At 40.2% G+C, this 19,734-nt stretch overlaps 3 protein-coding genes across 4 annotated transcripts; all 3 read right to left on the bottom strand.

Annotated features, from left to right (window-relative positions):
• Nucleotides 1-3,907: 3,907 nt before the first annotated feature.
• LOC144003706 (microsomal glutathione S-transferase 1-like) lies at nucleotides 3,908-13,813 on the bottom strand. 2 transcript variants are annotated; one of them, XM_077500216.1, is made up of 4 exons: nucleotides 12,742-13,813; nucleotides 12,522-12,654; nucleotides 12,353-12,444; nucleotides 3,908-4,269 (listed from the first exon to the last, which is right to left on the bottom strand). In XM_077500216.1, the coding sequence occupies exons 2-4, from the start codon at nucleotides 12,636-12,638 to the stop codon at nucleotides 4,161-4,163; spliced, it is 318 nt and encodes a 105-aa protein (XP_077356342.1). In that variant the 5' UTR covers nucleotides 12,639-12,654; nucleotides 12,742-13,813; the 3' UTR covers nucleotides 3,908-4,160. The 2 variants fall into 2 exon arrangements, with proteins under 2 accessions (XP_077356342.1, XP_077356343.1); XM_077500217.1 differs by lacking the exons at nucleotides 3,908-4,269; nucleotides 12,742-13,813 and adding an exon at nucleotides 11,238-11,600 and having other exon boundaries at nucleotides 12,522-12,732.
• Nucleotides 13,814-13,964: 151 nt separating this feature from the next.
• On the bottom strand, nucleotides 13,965-16,396 carry LOC144003704 (microsomal glutathione S-transferase 1-like). Its single transcript, XM_077500214.1, has 4 exons — nucleotides 15,939-16,396; nucleotides 15,718-15,850; nucleotides 15,549-15,640; nucleotides 13,965-14,538 (listed from the first exon to the last, which is right to left on the bottom strand). The coding sequence occupies exons 2-4, from the start codon at nucleotides 15,832-15,834 to the stop codon at nucleotides 14,292-14,294; spliced, it is 456 nt and encodes a 151-aa protein (XP_077356340.1). The 5' UTR covers nucleotides 15,835-15,850; nucleotides 15,939-16,396; the 3' UTR covers nucleotides 13,965-14,291.
• A 507-nt stretch (nucleotides 16,397-16,903) lies between these two features.
• mgst1.2 (microsomal glutathione S-transferase 1.2) lies at nucleotides 16,904-19,201 on the bottom strand. Its single transcript, XM_077500215.1, has 3 exons — nucleotides 18,987-19,201; nucleotides 18,828-18,919; nucleotides 16,904-17,794 (listed from the first exon to the last, which is right to left on the bottom strand). Exons 1-3 carry the CDS (start codon nucleotides 19,101-19,103, stop codon nucleotides 17,548-17,550), a joined length of 456 nt encoding a protein of 151 aa, XP_077356341.1. The 5' UTR covers nucleotides 19,104-19,201; the 3' UTR covers nucleotides 16,904-17,547.
• Nucleotides 19,202-19,734: the final 533 nt, after the last annotated feature.

Here is a 19,734-nt window from a genome sequence, read left to right as displayed (position 1 = left end):
ATCCATTTTTCGATTTATTTGTTTTATTTTTTATTTTTGGTAATTTTTCATACATTTTTAGACTTCTCTCTTTCCGTCAAATTTCTGACATTTTTTTGGCAACTTTATGGACATATGACAATTTTTTACTTTTTTTTTTCCTGTTTTTTTTGCTATCAATTTTCTTGACATTTTATGGTAATTTCAATCAATCAATCAAACGTTATTTATATAGCACCTTTCATACATTCGAATGCAACTCAATGTGCTGAACAATTAAAACATCCATAATACAATAAAAAGGAAAAATCCCCCCCGTATCCCCAAGATCGTACCCACAGACACACCCAAACCGCAAACCACAACATGGCGGGACACAGAAGAACCCTGTAAGGAGAGGCACCCAGGAGGAGCACACTGAGAGCCACAGGAGGCTCCAGAGCTGCAGGTTGCAGACCCCACCCAGTATTAGATTTTAAGTCACTTTACCGCATTATGGCAAAAAGTGGTAGTTGGTGTGTTACTTTTGGTGGCACCTTACTCCCAACACTGTTTCGAATACCTCCTCATTCATATTACTGAGAGGAAGAAGTTGAAATAGACCTTTTCTTACGAGTTGTGTCGCAAACGTTCCAGGACTGTCTTATTGCTCACAATGCAAAAAGCATCTGACACTTCCTGATAGAGGTTAACTTTGCAGTTACTCTACTCACCTGACCTATCTTTGTCAGATTTTCCATTTTCCTGCTTAAGACGTTTCCAGATGCGGAAGAATCCTTCCGAGTGCATCAAAGCAAGGCCAAAAGGCTGGGAAAGTTGTGTACAAATGGGGAAACGTACAACTCTCTGTGGCAGCCATCTTGGAACTTTCCTGACACTCCTTGCACTGTATGTTGTCAAACCTCAACAACAGTGACAGACTGCCAACACGCTTGGCTATGCGTGGGCAAGTCGACTCTTCATTTATCCTTCAGGGCGCAGACAAGTGACCACCCGCCGCAATTTATTTTGCCAGCAAATACCGTTTCCATCATCACGTGTAGTAGCTATTATCCTTGCTCTGTTCAATTATTGATTTTGCGAGTTCCGCCGGGTGAAAACCTGGAGCACGCTGCGCGCGGGCCAAATAAACGCGTTTGCGGCGTCACAGACTTCTCCTGAATCTTCGCCGCGCTCGCGTCACCATTTTGCCGGCGGGTTCTGCGCTTTTCCCCAGGTGCGCCGCCGCGGCAATCCCGCCCTCTTCTCGGCAAGCGGCAGCATCGTTGACGTCTCCGCGGACGTTGCCTTGACGGATTCCTCCCCACAGTCGCCCCAATCTGATATGTCAGAGGGCTGGCAACACCGCTAACACACTGACATCATTCCGCACTCGGTCTTCACTCACCACGGGGGGGGGGGGGGGGGCACATTTGTCAGAGCCTATTCAGCCTCAAGTCATTTTGAAATGATCACACATGAACTGCTACAATAAAATGTTACGTCATGGTTGCAATGAGACGCAGCCCCAACTGTCATGATGCCATCAGTTAGGCACCACAAGTCAGGTTTTCAGCCGGAACTGTCTTCGGGAGTCCACAGGCAAGTCATTAAAAGGTGGGCCGTAATGTAAGACGACTGAAATAAACATGAAGAAACGGAACACAATGAAAATGAAGCGGGGCCCAAGCAGCCGCTTCTTCGTGGCAAATCCTCGAAAGCTCTTCAAACTCGAAGCTACGTCTTTGGGGCCCTTAAAACATAAAACAAAAACGTATTTACACGTTATTGGGAGCAAATGAGCTAAAGGCAGCTGCATGTTTTCACAAAACTATTTTCAAGATGATATCGTCTTATTTTCAATCAGATCAACTTTCTGGCGTTACACCAGAATTGTTTTTTTCCAGCGTACAGAAAAACAACGGCAAGAGTGAGAACATCCACATGGCCAGAGGGGTGGTGTGGAAAAAAAAAAAAAAAAAGTCCAACTGCCTGTTATTCCCATATAGAGCACGTAAAGTACAAGTGTGAATATTTCTGACACAGCTCAGAGTGCGCTGAATAGGTCTCAGCGCACAATCCAGGGCGAGCGCTACAAAAAGCACAGCTTAGTTTTCATGCTTGAAGTGTTCTAATACTCTGATCACCGTTCGACTGCCTCGTGCTTTGTTAATACATAAAGCTGTGCCAGCTTTCAGCGGCGCTCGGCCTGACGCTTTTGCTCTCCGTTGACAAATTTCAAAGTACCTGGTCATGCAAAGCGTGCCAAGCCAATACTGCATTGTCTTGGACCAGAAGGAAAGTTTTTTTTTGTGTTTTTTTTCCTCAATGCCGATGGGAGGAAAAAAAATATGGAAATGTGTTCTAAATACTGTAGTTACTTCAAACAACTACCAAACAAAGCCATCATGGTTTTTCATGGGAATCTTTTTGAAGGGTAAACAACTTATTCCCCGGAGCAATTTTGGGCCTGTCAGCTGATAAGCTCGCTTTTATTTCACTAATAAAAAAAAATAAAATAAAAAAACTGTCAGATTTATCTATTATTAACACGGCTACTTATAATGTCCACGTTTGTGCCTCGCCAAAATGGGTCCAGATGATTAGTAGTTAATTAGCCACCCTCCAGGTTATTGATTATTCTCCCGCAGAACTCATTAACTCCAAACGTGAGTCTGAAAAGGAATGGCTGGAGTTTACTTCATAACGCTGCCCATTGATGCTTATTTTACTGGATTTCCAGCTGGTCATAAATTGCATGCAGCGCTTCAATTACTTCGTTTGGATGGAATTCAAGACACCATTAAAAGCACAAGTTCTGCTATTCAAAAACATCATTGGGAAATTTTAAATAGTGTGACTTTTGCTCCCTTGATTTTGAGGACCGTTTCGACGATAGATTCAGTCAGTGGCGGTGAACAGGATCACTCGAGCAACCAGTGTAGTGACCAGTAGTTGGTGCCGCACTAGGCGATCATTTCAGTCAGAGAGTAAGTTTTTTTTTTTTTTTTTTTTTTTTTTCCTAATCATTGTGTTGACTTCTATTGTAGCCTATGTATCAAAAGTTAGGAGTGTTAGGCAACTTATTTTTATTTTTTTTATCATAATTGATCGCATGACTAATTCACTAATAATTTTATGTGTTCGAAATGTACAATAAAATATTTCTTCCTAGGTTTTCATACTCTTGTTAACAAAAAAAAGTTGAAAATAATGTTCAACTAATTGAAATATGGCTGCATATTTTAGTTATTGATAAAGAATTTTCATAATAATTTATAAAATTGTTAAAAAAAAAAAAAAAGATGTACTATACTGTAAAAAAAAAAAAAAGTTATTGATTTGTGGTGAGGTCATTTTTTTGCCACTAGATGGCATAACTTTTAGTCATTGATAGAGTAATTTCATAATAATTTATAAAATTGTTAAAATAAAAAAAAAAAAAAGATGTACTATACTGTAAAAAAAAAAAGTTATTGATTTGTGGTGAGGACATTTTTCTGCCACTAGATGGCATAATTGCATTTGTAAGACGGTGGCAGATCACTGCATTTTTCTTTTCATATTAAAAGTTATCTTTAACATGAACTGGTGAAATTCTGCACTTTTTTTTTTTTAATTGTAAAATATAACTTGCCAGTCTCCACAAATACATGAATTATTATTACATTTATTACTTTTTGACGTGGATGTGTCTGCTGCATTGTGGCTTGAATTCCTCCAGTACATGCTTTCCAAATAAGGGGCGGGATTAATAAATAGTGTATTTAAAAAAAAATAGTGGCGTTAAATAAACTTTAAATTAACTCAAAATGAATGAATATTTATTTACTTATTATAATTAATAATTAATATTTTTCACAATTATCTGTCATGGTGTGGATTTAAATTGCATGTATCAAAAGTAATTGTTGTGAATATTCATGAGTAGTCTGGAAAAAAAGTGATATTGAAAGTAGTACTATTATTCTAAAGTAGCAATACTCTTGAGTACAATTTTTGCCTGCCTGAAAATGTTGAACATCAAGAATAGCTGTCCACTATCCAATTTATATTTCCTTGTGATTGCCATTGTTACTTTATTAAACTAAATTATTCACCTCACGGCAGTCCTAATCCAGCTTCTTGTGTTTTACTTCCTGTTGAAACAGGAAGTGAGCGATGTACCCGGATATTGTGCAGCCGCTCCCTCGTCGTAATCATCACGACCGCGTCAAACGTGTCCCGGCCACTTTGCTTCGCCATCTGAGGAGACCGGAGGGTGAAATATGGCGGCTGAGCCTCTCTTTAGCCCACTGAGGAGGGGGGCGCCTGACAAGCATAAATTATGTTAATAGATTTTAATAAAAATCGCTTTACTCCAAAGGTTTCAGTACTTTGAAATGTCAAGATGATCTAGTGGTCCTACCTGGAGAGAATTCGGAAGCTTAAGTTAGAGCACTAAAATATTAAAACAAGAAATTGTGATCCCCTGTGAGGAATGGGGGGGGCGCTTGATGAAAAATGGAGAACGCACAAGTGTCTCTCCCAGGTGAAGTTTTCTACATTTATTAATTGATCTGACGACGGAATCTAGTCCTCCATTATGGCTCGGTATAATGAAGAAGATACGGCGCACATTCGGGAATATTTTAATGAACAAACGCCAATATCATTTTTTGTCAATCCCGCTCGCTAATTTACAATTAGGCTGTCCTTGTTATCTAAAATAAAAATTGTAATTAAGTAAGAAATTGGCCTTTTGTGTTAGCGACGGTGATTACTAATGGCGGTCTATTCAGGGGGAGAATTATCAGAAAATTATTCTTATAAAAAGGGAGAAAACACGGGACGGACGTTCGGCGCGACCTCTGCTACCCCCGCGATGGCGGCGAGACTGTAAATTATCCAGGCCGTCTTGTTAATTGAACAGCGCCGCCGTCACCAAAGGCGAGCTGCGGACTGATTGACTTCGTCAGACGGAACAAAAAAGGACGACGAAAAGACGGGACAAACAGTGAGCTGGAAAAATACTTGGAAAGAGAGTTGTGGGGGGGGGCGGTGGGGGTGTGGCTCGGAAACGAGAGACCTCGCTTTTCAATTACTGCACTCAAGAGGTTAAATCAATAAAATTTAAATTGCTTATGGTAATCACCTGCACTCCAATCACCGGGATCAGCATAAGCAATCTGCTGACCCCAGCCATGCTCAGCCGCTGATTGAAACATATGAAGACGAGTCAGCTGGCTGCGAGGGTCGCCACAGATTAAACTGTGTATATATATTTGTTTGTGTGACCCGCCTGGCCTTTTGATATTTCTTATTAAGAGAGTCGGACTTTTTACAATGCAAATGCAAATGATGCTGGGCTGAGCAGTTTTATTAACAAGAACATTTTCGAGGCCTGCATAATATGGAAGGTGGCATTGAAAATGCAAAAAAAAAAAAAAAAAAAAAACACAGCAAAGGGGTCAAGCTCAGAAGGTTAAGGGAGGTTATACAATTACAGTGGATTAGGAGTTTTTATCGCAACTTTACTATAGCTGATTAAGGCCCTTTTTAATTCTTGGTCAAAGTTAAGAGGGGAGTTTGCAATTTTAAAAAAAACAAAACAAAACACTAGTTTGTTTGTTCACAGTTTTGAATAAGTCACGCCAACAAACAATAAATCTACACATAATAATTGGGGATGTTCGATACCACGTTTTTTTTCAGACCGATACTAAAATAAAAAATAAAACACAAAAATGCTCTTTTAGTTTAAGATTCATAATTTTGAAGTATTTCCAAACCAGTGACGTTTTGGTGAAAAACTGCTGCAGGCTAGCGCCACTTACAGGCAAGGAGGACTCACTTAACGTCATCGCTCGCTTGTACTCGTCTGCGTCACGAATACTCGAGTACTTGAAAAAAGGCTGGTATCGGCCCGATGCTGATACCTGGTATCGGTACTCGCCCATCCCTAATAATAATCATGCGGTCTAATTAGCATTTATGCCATACCCATCATTTTCTTTTTTTTAAAGAAGCAGTCAATCTTGCATTTAAATATCAAATGTTTAAATATACTTTTTGATACCTCAGCGTATTTAGCAAAGTCAACAAAAAGTTCAACGCCGCCATTCATTCATTGTATAGCCGCTCGCAGAGAAGTCGAAAAGTTGCAAGTTGCAGACGTGCAGATGACCGCAACATGTCGGGTCCGCGTGGTCAATTGTATTCCATTTTGTAAAAATTCTGCTATTCGGTCAATTTAGGTGTGCAGAATGGCGGCTTTTCAAACTCGTGCGTATGCATTCACGGACGTGAAAGTTGGGAGGTGATGCATAAGGAGGGAGTGTTTACGCCGTCTTTTGTATGTATGAAAACTGCAGAGCAAAAAGCAGATTTCCATATACTGCACAATGGAAATGCTATTCACGAGCATTGTCTCTGCTTTGTGTAGATTAAAATGTTTTTCTTTACTGGTGGATTAGCATTATTATGAATTTTAAAATAACAGATACTGTTTGTTAGCCGTTTTGAATTATGTTCTAGCATTAAGCTAAATTAAAGGCTAAGCTAAGATATGGCAAAAAAAAAAAAATGCACATTTAAAAATAAATAAATGACTATCAAACCATCGCAATAAAATTAACTTTGTCTTTCCACCAATGCGAGGGAAGTAAATAAAAGATTTTGTGGCCTCAAAATGTCCACCCGATGGCACCCAATTGATTCCCATTCCAGTTACTCGTACCTGCTATCTTCTCATTGCATTTCCAGGACCTCCAGGTGCCGCTGTAAGATATAAATATCTGCTTCATCTCCGCGCGGAGCGTCACTTTGAAGTTGTATCTAATTAAGCAGCCACGCGGTTAAAAAGCGGAACGAAAAAAGAAAACACGTGGCAGATCCTTTTGCGTGCGGACGGCAGTTAATGAAGCGCAGACACAAAAGAAAGAGAACAGACATAGTGATGTGACATTTTCAAATGCACACGGCGTCTAATCAGGCTGTCATACATGAAATATAGAATTTATGACACAGTATCAAAACTGAATGTGTGCCTGGCCAAAGTCTGCCTAATTAGCTGGTTTCAAATGCACGTTTTTTGGTGTAAATGTTCCCTCTCAGGCTGTACACAGAAGGTGGCTTGTGCTTGGCGAACGTGTAACCGTGAATGTTGACGACAAGTTTCATTGACTTCCTGACTGTAATGTGCCTTATCCACCAGTTGGTTTGCCAACTTTCTGATCCCGAAATAAGGGACAGGTGCACGGCACGGTGCTATGGTGATTCGAAATGCACAACGTTTGTACATTCCCTTTAATTCTTACTACAGGCCATCATTATGTAACCTCAAAGAAACCACAATTTGCCTCTTTACCTAAAAAAAAAAACAGGTGCGTAAAAAAAGGAATGAAAAATGACTCACCAAATTTACTTTTTCCATGGAGACTTTGCTTTTCTTTCTGACAAGTTTATCAATTCTCTCTTCCTAGCCGACCGGACAACACTACACATTATTATTATTATTATTATTATTTTCTAGCCACTTACGCAGCATAAACCGCTACAACAAATGCACATGACGATGCCTGATGCCTGTGATTGGCTGACAGTTGGCGTGCTTAGTGACATTGCCGTTTTTAGCTGATCTAGGACCTGTAGAGTGCGGTTTGCTGTGTTAAGTACTGATTGCAAAACTCTCCAGCAAGCTAAATTCTCGCAGTATTTGTTCATAAATAGTACTTTCTTGTATTGCTCGCCCCGATACGTTTGCAGTCGACGTATTAAGATCGCCGTTTAGAGTTGTAGGCGACATGAAGTTGTGACGAAACCAGGAAGTGTCTCACTCTCTCTCGAGTTGCCTCTCTTACCTTGCAAGATCTCCACATAACGTCAAACCCAACGACTCATTTCATTGGCTACGAGCAACTTCCTTGTCACTTGTCAACCTACGGGAGCAGCCGTGGTCCAAAAATGGCAAAGATGCCGTTTGCTGCATTTCGTGTAAGAATTGAGAATTATTTTTATGGGACATAACAATTTAGCCCAAAATACGCGTCTCGGCTAATACAGGACAGTTGGCAACCCTATCCACCAGGGGGCAGTATAACATATAAATACATATATACATACAAAGAAGACAGTCACAACTTCCTGTATGTATTTTTATATTTCCTGTCTGTTTGTGTTCAAATATAATTGCTGAAAGCCTGTTTATGACATTTTATATGGTGTGTTAGCGTCAAGCTAGCGCAAGACGGTTTGTATGGTTTGTTTAAATACACATGTAATTCAGTTTAGTCGTGATATTTAGTTTGAGATTAAACTTGAACTGGCGATAAACAGCTGATAGGACGTACCTGGTCTAAGTTTTGAAGAATTGTTGACGAAAATACTCCTTGTTGTTTAGTTTGTATTTTGCCGTTTTTTTGGTGCGTGTGAGTTAGCATTTCAAGCGCACATGATTTCTTTCCCCGATGTCATGTCTGGGGCTCTGTATATATAAGTTGTAGTCTGTCTGTGAGTCAAACTGTTACTAGACAGGACAGAAGTTATTGTTTTGGGTGTACAATGTAGCATTTTGTTAGTTTTTTTTTAATCCCCCAAGTCATGTCTCGGGCTCCATCCATACACATGATGCTAGTAGTTATTTTTGCAGGCAGACTCAGCATGACTAAATACTGGGTGTGTCCATGGTTGTTAGTTAAAGACGGTGTTGGGTTATTACTCCCCTCCTCTTCTCCCAAGCTGTGCAATGCTTGGCTTGTCTGAGGAATGAGAGACCCTGAAGGGCCAAGGGTCCCGAACAAATGAGCTCCCGTAAAAAAAAAAAAAAAAAAAAATAGGTGTGGGGGGGCTCCTCTACTTATACAGAAACAGGACACAATGCAGACAAGCAGCCGCCCAAAGCAGCCTTCATGGTAATTTCATCCCACTATTTGCGGTGCCCACCCATGGGTTTCACTGCTCTGGATTGACGCCAGTCACCTTCATGTGCAGCGAGAAGCATTCATCATATCAGCGGCTGACACACTGTATCAAAACAAGCGCCCCCCCCCCACCACCACCAAACATTCTATTAAGCAAATGCGAATGGCGCTAAAAAACGGAGTTGTGCTCATGCGTGTCAATTAACGCGGCCAGTGTTAAATATGTGACATTCAGCGGGGGTGTTTGAAATGAAAGAAAAGCAGCGTCGTGGGGATATGCAGAGGAATGTTCGCCGCAAAGCTAAGGAAGTTAATTGCTTGAGCTGAGGCACTTTTATGAGCTGCACCTGGTCCATAAATGATTCCTAATGAGGAAACAACCCGGTTGACTTTTAAAATGCTTCCCTCTAGTGGCAAGGAGAAACACTTTTGAATCCTCACAGCCTGGATGCAGATGTGCAGTGTTGAAACACAGAACAATATAGAATGGAGATTTTTATTTTTGTTTTTTTCAAATATATGTTTTTAAAAAAAAAAAAAAGTCTGCTCATAAGCTTTATCCATTGTTTGTCTTATCAGTTTGTAGCACATTATTACAAATATGTCCTGAATTACTTGGCAAATGAAAATGTGATTATTATTTATTTTTTTTTATCAGTTTCAGTCACACACAGGAACTAATAATGAGATTATGTGTATTTTAATATAGCCTATAATAATAAAAATGCAGATAAAGTGAAACGTTCATTTTCCCCACACATTGAAGAGGGATAATTACATGGGAATAATCACCCGAGACAATTAATATTTATACAGAACACGCGTGATTCCACCATTGATAGAAACTGTGGCAAAGTGTAAATTTAATTGGTGACAAAATCGATTGTGATAATCAACTGTGCAGCAGAAACAATGTGATATATTTAAGTAATACTTTTTATTTTATAAATATGGGCATGTTACAGTATGATTTTAACGGAGGTTCTGCTGCCTTAACACAAAGAATAACACAACAAAAAACATAATTCATGCATGTTTTTCATATCTGATCATCACGGTAAACATTTTTTCAAAATTTGACTGCTTTCATGTAGGTAATAATGCTAAAATTAAACAGGGCAGCAGATAAAAGTAATGTAAAGACAATTGCATCATTTTTTTCTATCTTTTTTTTTTTTAAACTGTATCTTACACTTTTAAAGTATTTTAAAAGGAATAAAGATTTGAATAAATACTCATGTCATGTCTTGCCGAAGTGCGAAAACATGATGCTACCTTGAGTTCTACACATTCTAATGCTTCTTCATCACCTGTCACTCGATGACAGGTAACACTTAAAAATGTTTGCCTACGAAGGTCATCCCGATAAAAGAAATGCACATTTATTTTTGGGACCACAACGGAAACCTATTCGTTATTGTATTTGATATTTTTCTGATAAATATACCTTGGGTAGAATGTAAATTATTATAGTTCTAACTGAATGCTTCTTCCTTGACAATCGCTCCATGTTTTTATGGTTCAATTAAAAAAAAAAAAAAAAAAAAAATTACAAAGTTTTTGCGTTGGAATGCGTCGGTACATGTGGTGCTCAGTCACCAGCTGTCTTTTTTTTTTTTTTTCCAAAGGTCAAGTCCAGTCACGTTCCACTGCATCTCTCATTGTGCAGCGGGGCTAAAAATAATGAATAGTAATATATAAAAATAGTTCACGCAACTTAATGGGAGTCTGTCTTAGGGTTCATTATGATCTCCAGAGGATGAATAATGTACTTGATGTGAAGAAAGTGACCATCTCGCACTGAGCTTATATTTAATTTCACAAATCCGTTTTTACAAACTTCCAATTAACATAATAGTTGATAAAAGAAAATTAAAAAGCTCTAGCCTGCAAACAACAGTCAACAAATCAGACCCGGATAACATTTCTTCCACTGCTTTTAATATTCAGCCGACTGACTTTTGCTTTATAAGTAAGCATTAAAGTACAATCGATAACTCCCCGGCTCCCCCTGCAGTTGTAAAGTGTAATTTACTTTTAAGACACAGCGGTAAATACCGATCAGCGGCGGTAAATGTGCAGTTTGGAATTCACTGGCCATTCTTTTTCATTCTTTTATTTTTAGAATGGAAGTTAATTACTGTGTTCACGCCTACATCGTCAAACCACGAAAAAAAAAAAAAAGGGGGAAACATATTTGAATTTTAAATAAACGGGCAAAAAAAATGCAAATGTCTTTGGTGAAGGAAGACTGGTGGCTAAAAGTTGTCAAGCTAGCTGACTAAAAGTGTCTTATCTGTTTATATGTAAATAACATCAATTACTGGTCAGACTTGTTGGGGCCGAGCCAAGTGAGGTAACAAACACCAAAATCATTACTAATTTAAATACAAGATGTTTTATTTTTTTATTTTTTCTCTCTCCCCACACAGACATGAAAAGCAAACATGTGTCCAAAGATCAGATCGACACGATAGCCTGGAAGCCTTCCAGTGGAATGTGCTGGGAGGCGCCCTTTACTGCCAGTGATCAAAGTACGGTACGAATATTACGCAAGGCTGGACCATTCTAAATAAATAATTCTGCCCGTTACTCATGTGAGAGCCATTCTGAACACTGCAACCCAAATGATTTACATTTCAATTGGTCGCAGGTTTGGCTAACTGAAGAACCTACGATTCTGGAAACTGTAAACCTGAGTTATACAATTCGTCGTCATTCTCCAAGTCATTCAGGTGACATCTGGCAAACAAACAAAAAACATACTTCAATGAAATGATGCGCAAGAGATCTTTCTAGTTCATTCTTAAATTATCCATTGATAATACAAGATCTTATTAACTCATTCACTCGCCGCCATTTTCACATTTCGCAATCCCGTTCGCTCCCGGCTGTTTTACTGGATTTTGACTGATTTTGCAAGGCCCACAGAATATTGTTTGATTGCTATAAAAGCATGGAACCTACCAAAAGAAAGATTAAAGTCTCTTCTTTCATCAGGAAAAAAAAAAGTATGTTTCTATCTGTTTCCGTTTTGCAGCAATTAGCATTAGAAGAGAGCTAAGTTTCATCAGTTTTCACAAATCTATTAAAATTCTAACTAATTTAGCTTTTTTTTCTAGCTGGCCCTGGTTGATCTCCTTTGCTTTGCTGCCACCTGCTGGCCGTTTGTGTAATAACTACCATTTCTGCAACCGTTCTTTGCAGTTGAGAGGCTGCATCAAAGCCTTCTGTATGCTCTAGCATAAAAAAAAAAAAATAAAAAAAAAACGTATAAATACGTCTTTGGGACACTTAAAACATTTTTTTTTTAAACGTATTTACACGTTATTGGGAGCAAATGAGTTAAGAGATTACTTTGTGTAGGTCTACCAAATAACGAGAACCATCTACAGTCAATTACTTGGTACAGAGCGCTCGAAAGGACCTTGCTTAGTTATCCACAGACAAGACAAAGCAAAGCAATGTAGCAAATTAAATGTCAGTCTTATCACCTGCGAACCCGCTCAACGTCTGGGTGGGTTCTCAGCATCTTCTTTCTCTCCTCAGTTGGCTTATGACCCACATCTTCCTCATTGGCAAAAGCCTAAAACGTGGACATACACCCCAAAATCGTGTTCCACATTTGAACTGTTGTTGAAGAAACGGCTGGTGTTTACCTACCCCTCGGCTGAAGCGGTAATGAGCAGTAATCGGCGCCATGATCATCAACTTCGTGATAACAATAAGTGAGTATGTGCTGAAAGCCACGAACACTTCATCTCGCATCAGGTCCGTCATCGTTACGGCTTTACAACTGATAGATAGAAAACGACGATTAGTGTTGAGCGTGATTTGACAAAAGTTCCGGTAAATATGCCAGCAGTGAGGTCAATCAGCATACCTGATTGTCGGTTGCAGCAAGTCGAGAGTGGAATGGGTTACGGAAATGAGTCATCCTTAACCTGGTCAATGTGGGGGTGGAGCCAGCCAACAAAAAACACTTGACAGACTGGGACCTACTGTGAGGTCAACAGTGGGAAGACATCGTCTTACCAGATGTATGTACTACATACACTGGGTCATAAGGCACGTTAAATATTTGTCCTACCATAAACCTTCAATTGAAGACTATTAACCAAGAAGCAAGACTTCATTTCCGGAAATGAAGAGTAACTACAACAGGAAAAATGCCTTGAGCAGAATAACACCAGAGCGTTGTGGACACATAACCAAAGTGGGGATGGACAAGCCCTAGCAGGAGAGCAGGACCGGGGAAACGGGTTCAACCGGATTTTTGATAGATTTGACTTTGCTCCCACTCAACTAGTCATCTCTCCCCAGCTGCCCATGATTGACTACTCCTCCCCAAATACCTTCAGTTTTTGAATTAAATGTTCATGTTCAAGCAGAGCATAGCGTTACAGTGAATTATTGAGCTTTTCTTTTTTTTTTAAATCCCGTACTGTGCATTCGCCAAGTACAGTTTCAGTTCGTATGTCGTCCCGCACACCAAGCCACGACATTCAACTCACGCCGTTTGGCAGCGAAGTGTGAAGCGGTTGGGATTAAGAATCAGCGTCTCCAAAAACCGAGCCCATGGTTCTAAGATGGAATCGGTTGGAGTGCATGCTCAGGGTCAGTGATGAGATTCTTCCTCAAGAACAGTTCACGTATCGAGAATTTAGTGGATTGGCTTCTACGGTGATGTGGATTCTACATCAAGTTTGAGCTAATGAAGAAGGAACTGGGCTAAAAGGAAAGGCTCTTGATTTCTGGGTTGATCTACAGTCCCATACCCTCTGGCACTAGTGATGCAAGACTTTGTCCAAACGTTGGCCAAATAATGCTAATTAAGATGGTTTCAGGAAAAAATGTTTATTTGCCAAATTATTCAACTGAATATTTGAGTAGCCCATTACAAACAAACGACCAGCCCGAAAATACCGAATTACTAAGTTAGCTTTCAGGATATTTACCGTATTTTCCGCACTATAAGTCGCACCTTCAATGAATGACATATTTTAAAACTTTTTCCATATAAAGTCGCTAAAGTAGAGGCTGGGGTTACGTTATGCATCCATTAGATGGTGCTGCGCTAAAGGGAATGTCAACAAAACAGTCGGATAGGTCAGTCAAACTTTATTAATAGATTACAAACAAGCTTTCTGACAACTCCATTCACTCCCAAAATGAGTAAACAGCTGTTTTATTATTTTTCCCTGAGGTAAAGTATTAGTATTAGCCAGCGATCCAAGATGGCGGGATCTTCTGCCGATCGTGCAGGGTCACTGATAGCGTATTAACAGCGACACCTGTTGCGGCTCAATATTAATCCATATATAAGGCGCACTGGATTATAAATTGTATTAATAAGTTATATGTTGGAGCAGAATTTCAGTTAAATGTAAACATCCAAATACAGAAAACGGGTGAGAGCAGTAGCTCTCATCTTCAGAGAATGAGAACTTTACTGAGGACGTTGTAGGCCATGGATACGGTGGCTGCCACGCCCACGAGAAACGATAGAGCCCTGCAGGGCTGAGGAAAAGCGCCGATGTAGGAGATGGTGTGGAAGATCCGAGAACCGGCAAAGATGCGGAAGTGAAGGAGGGCGGCTGGGAGTTCCGGTCCGCTCAGGGCGTACAACAAGCCAACCAGCACAAAGGGAACAACGTTCTCCAAGTCATTAAGATGACATCTGGTCAACAAAAATGGAAGTTACTGTAGCGAGCAACAAGATATGTTGAACCAAACAAACGATGGACACAATAAAAACAGTGAAAATCCACTAACTTCGATGGTATGGCAATTCTAAACCTTCAAACAATTTGTTGGCTTTTTACTCGGTGTTGAATGACTTCACATGTTTTGTAGTTGACCTTAAGATAATGAAAGTCCAATCAATGTTGATTAAATGCTTGGCAATAATCTACTTCTGGAAACCAGCAGTTATTTTATGTGGACTGCTCAAGAGTTTTATAACATCCGACCGTGCGTGAGACCATGTGATAGTCGTGGTATTAAGAGGTGGATTAAAGTTAAGGCCCACTTAAAACTCATTCACTCGCCGCCATTTTCACAGAAGCAATCCCGTTCGCTCCCGGCTGTTTTACTGGATTTGGACTGATTTTGCAAGGCCCACAGAATATTGTGTTCAGTTGCTATAAAAACATGGAACCTATCAAAAGAAAGATCAAAGTCTCTTCTTTCATCAGGAAAAACAAGCATGTTTCTATCTGTTTCCGTTTTGCAGCAATTAGCATTAGAAGAGAGCTAAGTTTCATCAGTTTTCACAAATCTATTAAAAATTTTAAGTAATTTAGCTTTTTTTCTAGATGGCCCTGGTTGATCTCCTTTGCTCTGCTGCCACCTGCTGGCCGTTTGTGTAATAACTACCATTTCTGCAACCGTTCTTTGCAGTTGAAAGGCTGCATCAAAGCCTTCTGTATGCGCTAGCATAAAAAAATAAAAAAAAATAAAAAACGTATAAATACGTCTTTGGGACACTTAGAACATTAAAAAAACGTATTTATACGTTATTGGGAGTAAATGAGTTAAGAGATTACTTTGTGTAGGTCTACCAAATAACGAGAACCATCTACAGTCAATTACTTGGTACAGAGCGCTCGAAAGGACCTTGCTTAGTTATCCACAGACAAGACAAAGCAAAGCAAAGCAATGTAGCAAATTAAATGGCAGTCTTATCACCTGCAAACCCGCTCAACGTCTGGGTGGGTTCTCAGCATCTTCTTTCTCTCCTCAGTTGGCTTATGACCCACATCTTCCTCATTGGCAAAAGCCTAAAACGTGGACATACACCCCAAAATCGTGTTCCACATTTGAACTGTTGTTGAAGAAACGGCTGGTGTTTACCTACCCCTCGGCTGAAGCGGTAATGAGCAGTAATCGGCGCCATGATCATCAACTTCGTGATAACAATAAGTGAGTATGTGCTGAAAGCCACGAACACTTCATCTCGCATCAGGTCCGTCATCGTTACGGCTTTACAACTGATAGATAGAAAACGACGATTAGTGTTGAGCGTGATTTGACAAAAGTTCCGGTAAATATGCCCAGCAGTGAGGTCAATCAGCATACCTGCGTGCGTGGTGTCGGTTGCAGCAAGTCGAGAGTGGAATGGGTTACGGAAATGAGTCATCCTTAACCTGGTCAATGTGGGGGTGGAGCCAGCCAACAAAAAACACTTGACAGACTGGGACCTACTGTGAGGTCAACAGTGGGAAGACATTGTCTTACCAGATGTATGTGCTACATACACTGGGTCATAAGGCACGTTAAATAGTTGTCCTACCATAAACCTTCAATTGAAGACTATTAACCAAGAAGCAAGACTTCATTTCCGGAAATGAAGAGTAACTACAACAGGAAAAATGCCTTGAGCAGAATAACACCAGAGCGTTGTGGACACATAACCAAAGTGGGGATGGACAAGCCCTAGCAGGAGAGCAGGACCGGGGAAACGGGTTCAACCGGATTTTTGATAGATTTGACTTTGCTCCCACTCAACTAGTCATCTCTCCCCAGCTGCCCATGATTGACTACTCCTCCCCAAATACCTTCAGTTTTTGAATTAAATGTTCATGTTCAAGCAGAGCATAGCGTTACAGTGAATTATTGAGCTTTTCTTTTTTTTTTAAATCCCGTACTGTGCATTCGCCAAGTACAGTTTCAGTTCGTATGTCGTCCCGCACACCAAGCCACGACATTCAACTCACGCCGTTTGGCAGCGAAGTGTGAAGCGGTTGGGATTAAGAATCAGCGTCTCCAAAAACCGAGCCCATGGTTCTAAGATGGAATCGGTTGGAGTGCATGCTCAGGGTCAGTGATGAGATTCTTCCTCAAGAACAGTTCACGTATCGAGAATTTAGTGGATTGGCTTCTACGGTGATGTGGATTCTACATCAAGTTTGAGCTAATGAAGAAGGAACTGGGCTAAAAGGAAAGGCTCTTGATTTCTGGGTTGATCTACAGTCCCATACCCTCTGGCACTAGTGATGCAAGACTTTGTCCAAACGTTGGCCAAATAATGCTAATTAAGATGGTTTCAGGAAAAAATGTTTATTTGCCAAATTATTCAACTGAATATTTGAGTAACCCATTAGAAACAAACGACCAGCCCGAAAATACCGAATTACTAAGTTAGCTTTCAGGATATTTACCGTATTTTCCGCACTATAAGTCGCACCTTCAATGAATGACATATTTTAAAACTTTTTCCATATAAAGTCGCTAAAGTAGAGGCTGGGGTTACGTTATGCATCCATTAGATGGTGCTGCGCTAAAGGGAATGTCAACAAAACAGTCGGATAGGTCAGTCAAACTTTATTAATAGATTACAAACCAGCTTTCTGACAACTCCATTCACTCCCAAAATGAATAAACAGCTGTTTTATTATTTTTCCCTGAGGTAAAGTATTAGTATTAGCCAGCGATCCAAGATGGCGGGATCTTCTGCCGATCGTGCAGGGTCACTGACAGCGTATTGACAGCGACACCTGTTGCGGCTCAATATTAATCCATATATAAGGCGCACTGGATTATAAGGCGCATGGTCAGCTTCTGAAAAAAATTGAAGGCTTTTAGGTGCGCCTTATAGTGCGGAAAATACGGTCGATGTTGGAGCAGAATTTCAGTTTAATGTAAACATCCAAATACAGAAAATGGGTGAGAGCAGTTGCTCTCATCTTCAGAGAATGAGAACTTTACTGAGGACGTTGTAGGCCATGGATACGGTGGCTGCCACGCCCACGAGAAACGATAGAGCCCTGCAGGGCTGAGGAAAAGCGCCGATGTAGGAGATGGTGTGGAAGATCCGAGAACCGGCAAAGATGCGGAAGTGAAGGAGGGCGGCTGGGAGTTCCGGTCCGCTCAGGGCGTACAACAAGCCAACCAGCACAAAGGGAACAACGTTCTCCAAGTCGTTAAGATGACATCTGGTCAACAAAAATGGAAGTTACTGTCGCGAGCAACAAGATATGTTGAACCAAACAAACAATGGACACAATAAAAACAGTGAAAATCCACTAACTTCGATGGTATGGTAATTCTAAACCTTCAAACAATTTGTTGGCTTTTTACTCGGTGTTGAATGACTTCACATGTTTTGTAGTTGACCTTAAGATAATGAAAGTCCAATCAATGTTGATTAAATGCTTGGCAATAATCTACTACTGGAAACCAGCAGTTATTTTATGTGGACTGCTCAAGAGTTTTATAACATCCGACCGTGCGTGAGACCATGTGATAGTCGTGGTATTAAGAGGTGGATTAAAGTTAAGGCCCACTTAAAACTCATTCACTCGCCGCCATTTTCACAGAAGCAATCCCGTTCGCTCCCGGCTGTTTTACTGGATTTGGACTGATTTTGCAAGGCCCACAGAATATTGTGTTCAATTGCTATAAAAACATGGAACCTATCAAAAGAAAGATCAAAGTCTCTTCTTTCATCAGGAAAAACAAGTATGTTTCTATCTGTTTCCGTTTTGCAGCAATTAGCATTAGAAGAGAGCTAAGTTTCATCAGTTTTCACAAATTATTAAAAATGTTAAGTAATTTAGCTTTTTTTTTTCTAGATGGCCCTGGTTGATCTCCTTTGCTCTGCTGCCACCTGCTGGCCGTTTGTGTAATAACTACCATTTCTGCAACCGTTCTTTGCAGTTGAAAGGCTGCATCAAAGCCTTCTGTATGCTCTAGCATTAAAAAAATAAATAAATAAAAACGTATAAATACGTCTTTGGGACACTTAGAACATTCAAAAAACGTATTTATACGTTATTGGGAGTAAATGAGTTAAAGGCCCTGCAGGTACAAAATTCAGAACCCACCACTCATTATCAACAGTTACTTGAAGCAGGGCATTCAGAATTGTCCTTGTTTAATGAGCCGCGGACAAGAAAAATCAACCCATCAGTCCATTTTGTTTAAGTTTGGTCAATAAAATTGCGGCATCAGCAGAATTTGACTCACCTACGAACTCGCTCAACATCTGGGTGGGTTCTCAGCAGCTTCTTTCTTTCCTCCACAGACTTGTAGGCAACATCTTCCTCAGTGGCAAAGGACTAAAACGTGGACATGGCATTCAAATAATGTTTTGACAGTCGCTGAAGAGACAACTGATTGACCTACCCCTTTCCTGAAGCGGTAAAACGTAGTCAGTGGTGCCATAAACATCATCTTCAGGATAACAATAAGTGCGTAGGTGCTGAAAGCCATGAACACCTCATCTTGCATGAGATCCAGCATTGTGAGTGATTTGCAGCCGATAGACGATTATTAGCGTCAATGGTGAAAAGTAAATATGTGCAGTTGATCAGCCTACTTACTCGTGTGGCTTCAGTAGCAATGAGACAATTCCGTAATGTGTTACATAACACAAGTCAACCCTTGACCCACTCCCTCCGGTGGGTGTTGCCAAGCAACATGAAAAGTGAGCCAGATGATCAACCAGCAGAGTCTGGAAAGCGATCTTGCAGCGTCTGCGTTGTTGATTGTGCAAGAAGAGCTGAGAGTTGTGGCAGCATCGCCATTTTCAACAAACACAAGATGATTTTGACTGAAGAATGTTAAGTCACTTTTTTGTCAACCTCAGCCTTTTGCCAAAATGTCAACATGGTGATGTCATTCACAGTGCACACACAACATGTCGGTCGTCCCTGACGCACTGGTTGATACACATTCTAGAGTAATATTTATTTGTCAAGGTTTTATACATTTTTATTCATGTTTCAATTGCTGAAAAATCTTTGAAAGCTCACATTTGAGCTATTGAATGTTTTAGTATGCCTTCTAGCACTTCTGATGCAATACTTTTTTGGGGGGGGGAAATATTGGACCAAAAAAAAAAAAAAAAAAGTATCAAAATGGTTTCATGTCC

Source organism: Festucalex cinctus, chromosome 16, assembly GCF_051991245.1.
Source record: "Festucalex cinctus isolate MCC-2025b chromosome 16, RoL_Fcin_1.0, whole genome shotgun sequence".
Taxonomy (NCBI): domain Eukaryota; kingdom Metazoa; phylum Chordata; class Actinopteri; order Syngnathiformes; family Syngnathidae; genus Festucalex; species Festucalex cinctus.
This window is presented reverse-complemented; position numbering and strand designations above follow the sequence as displayed.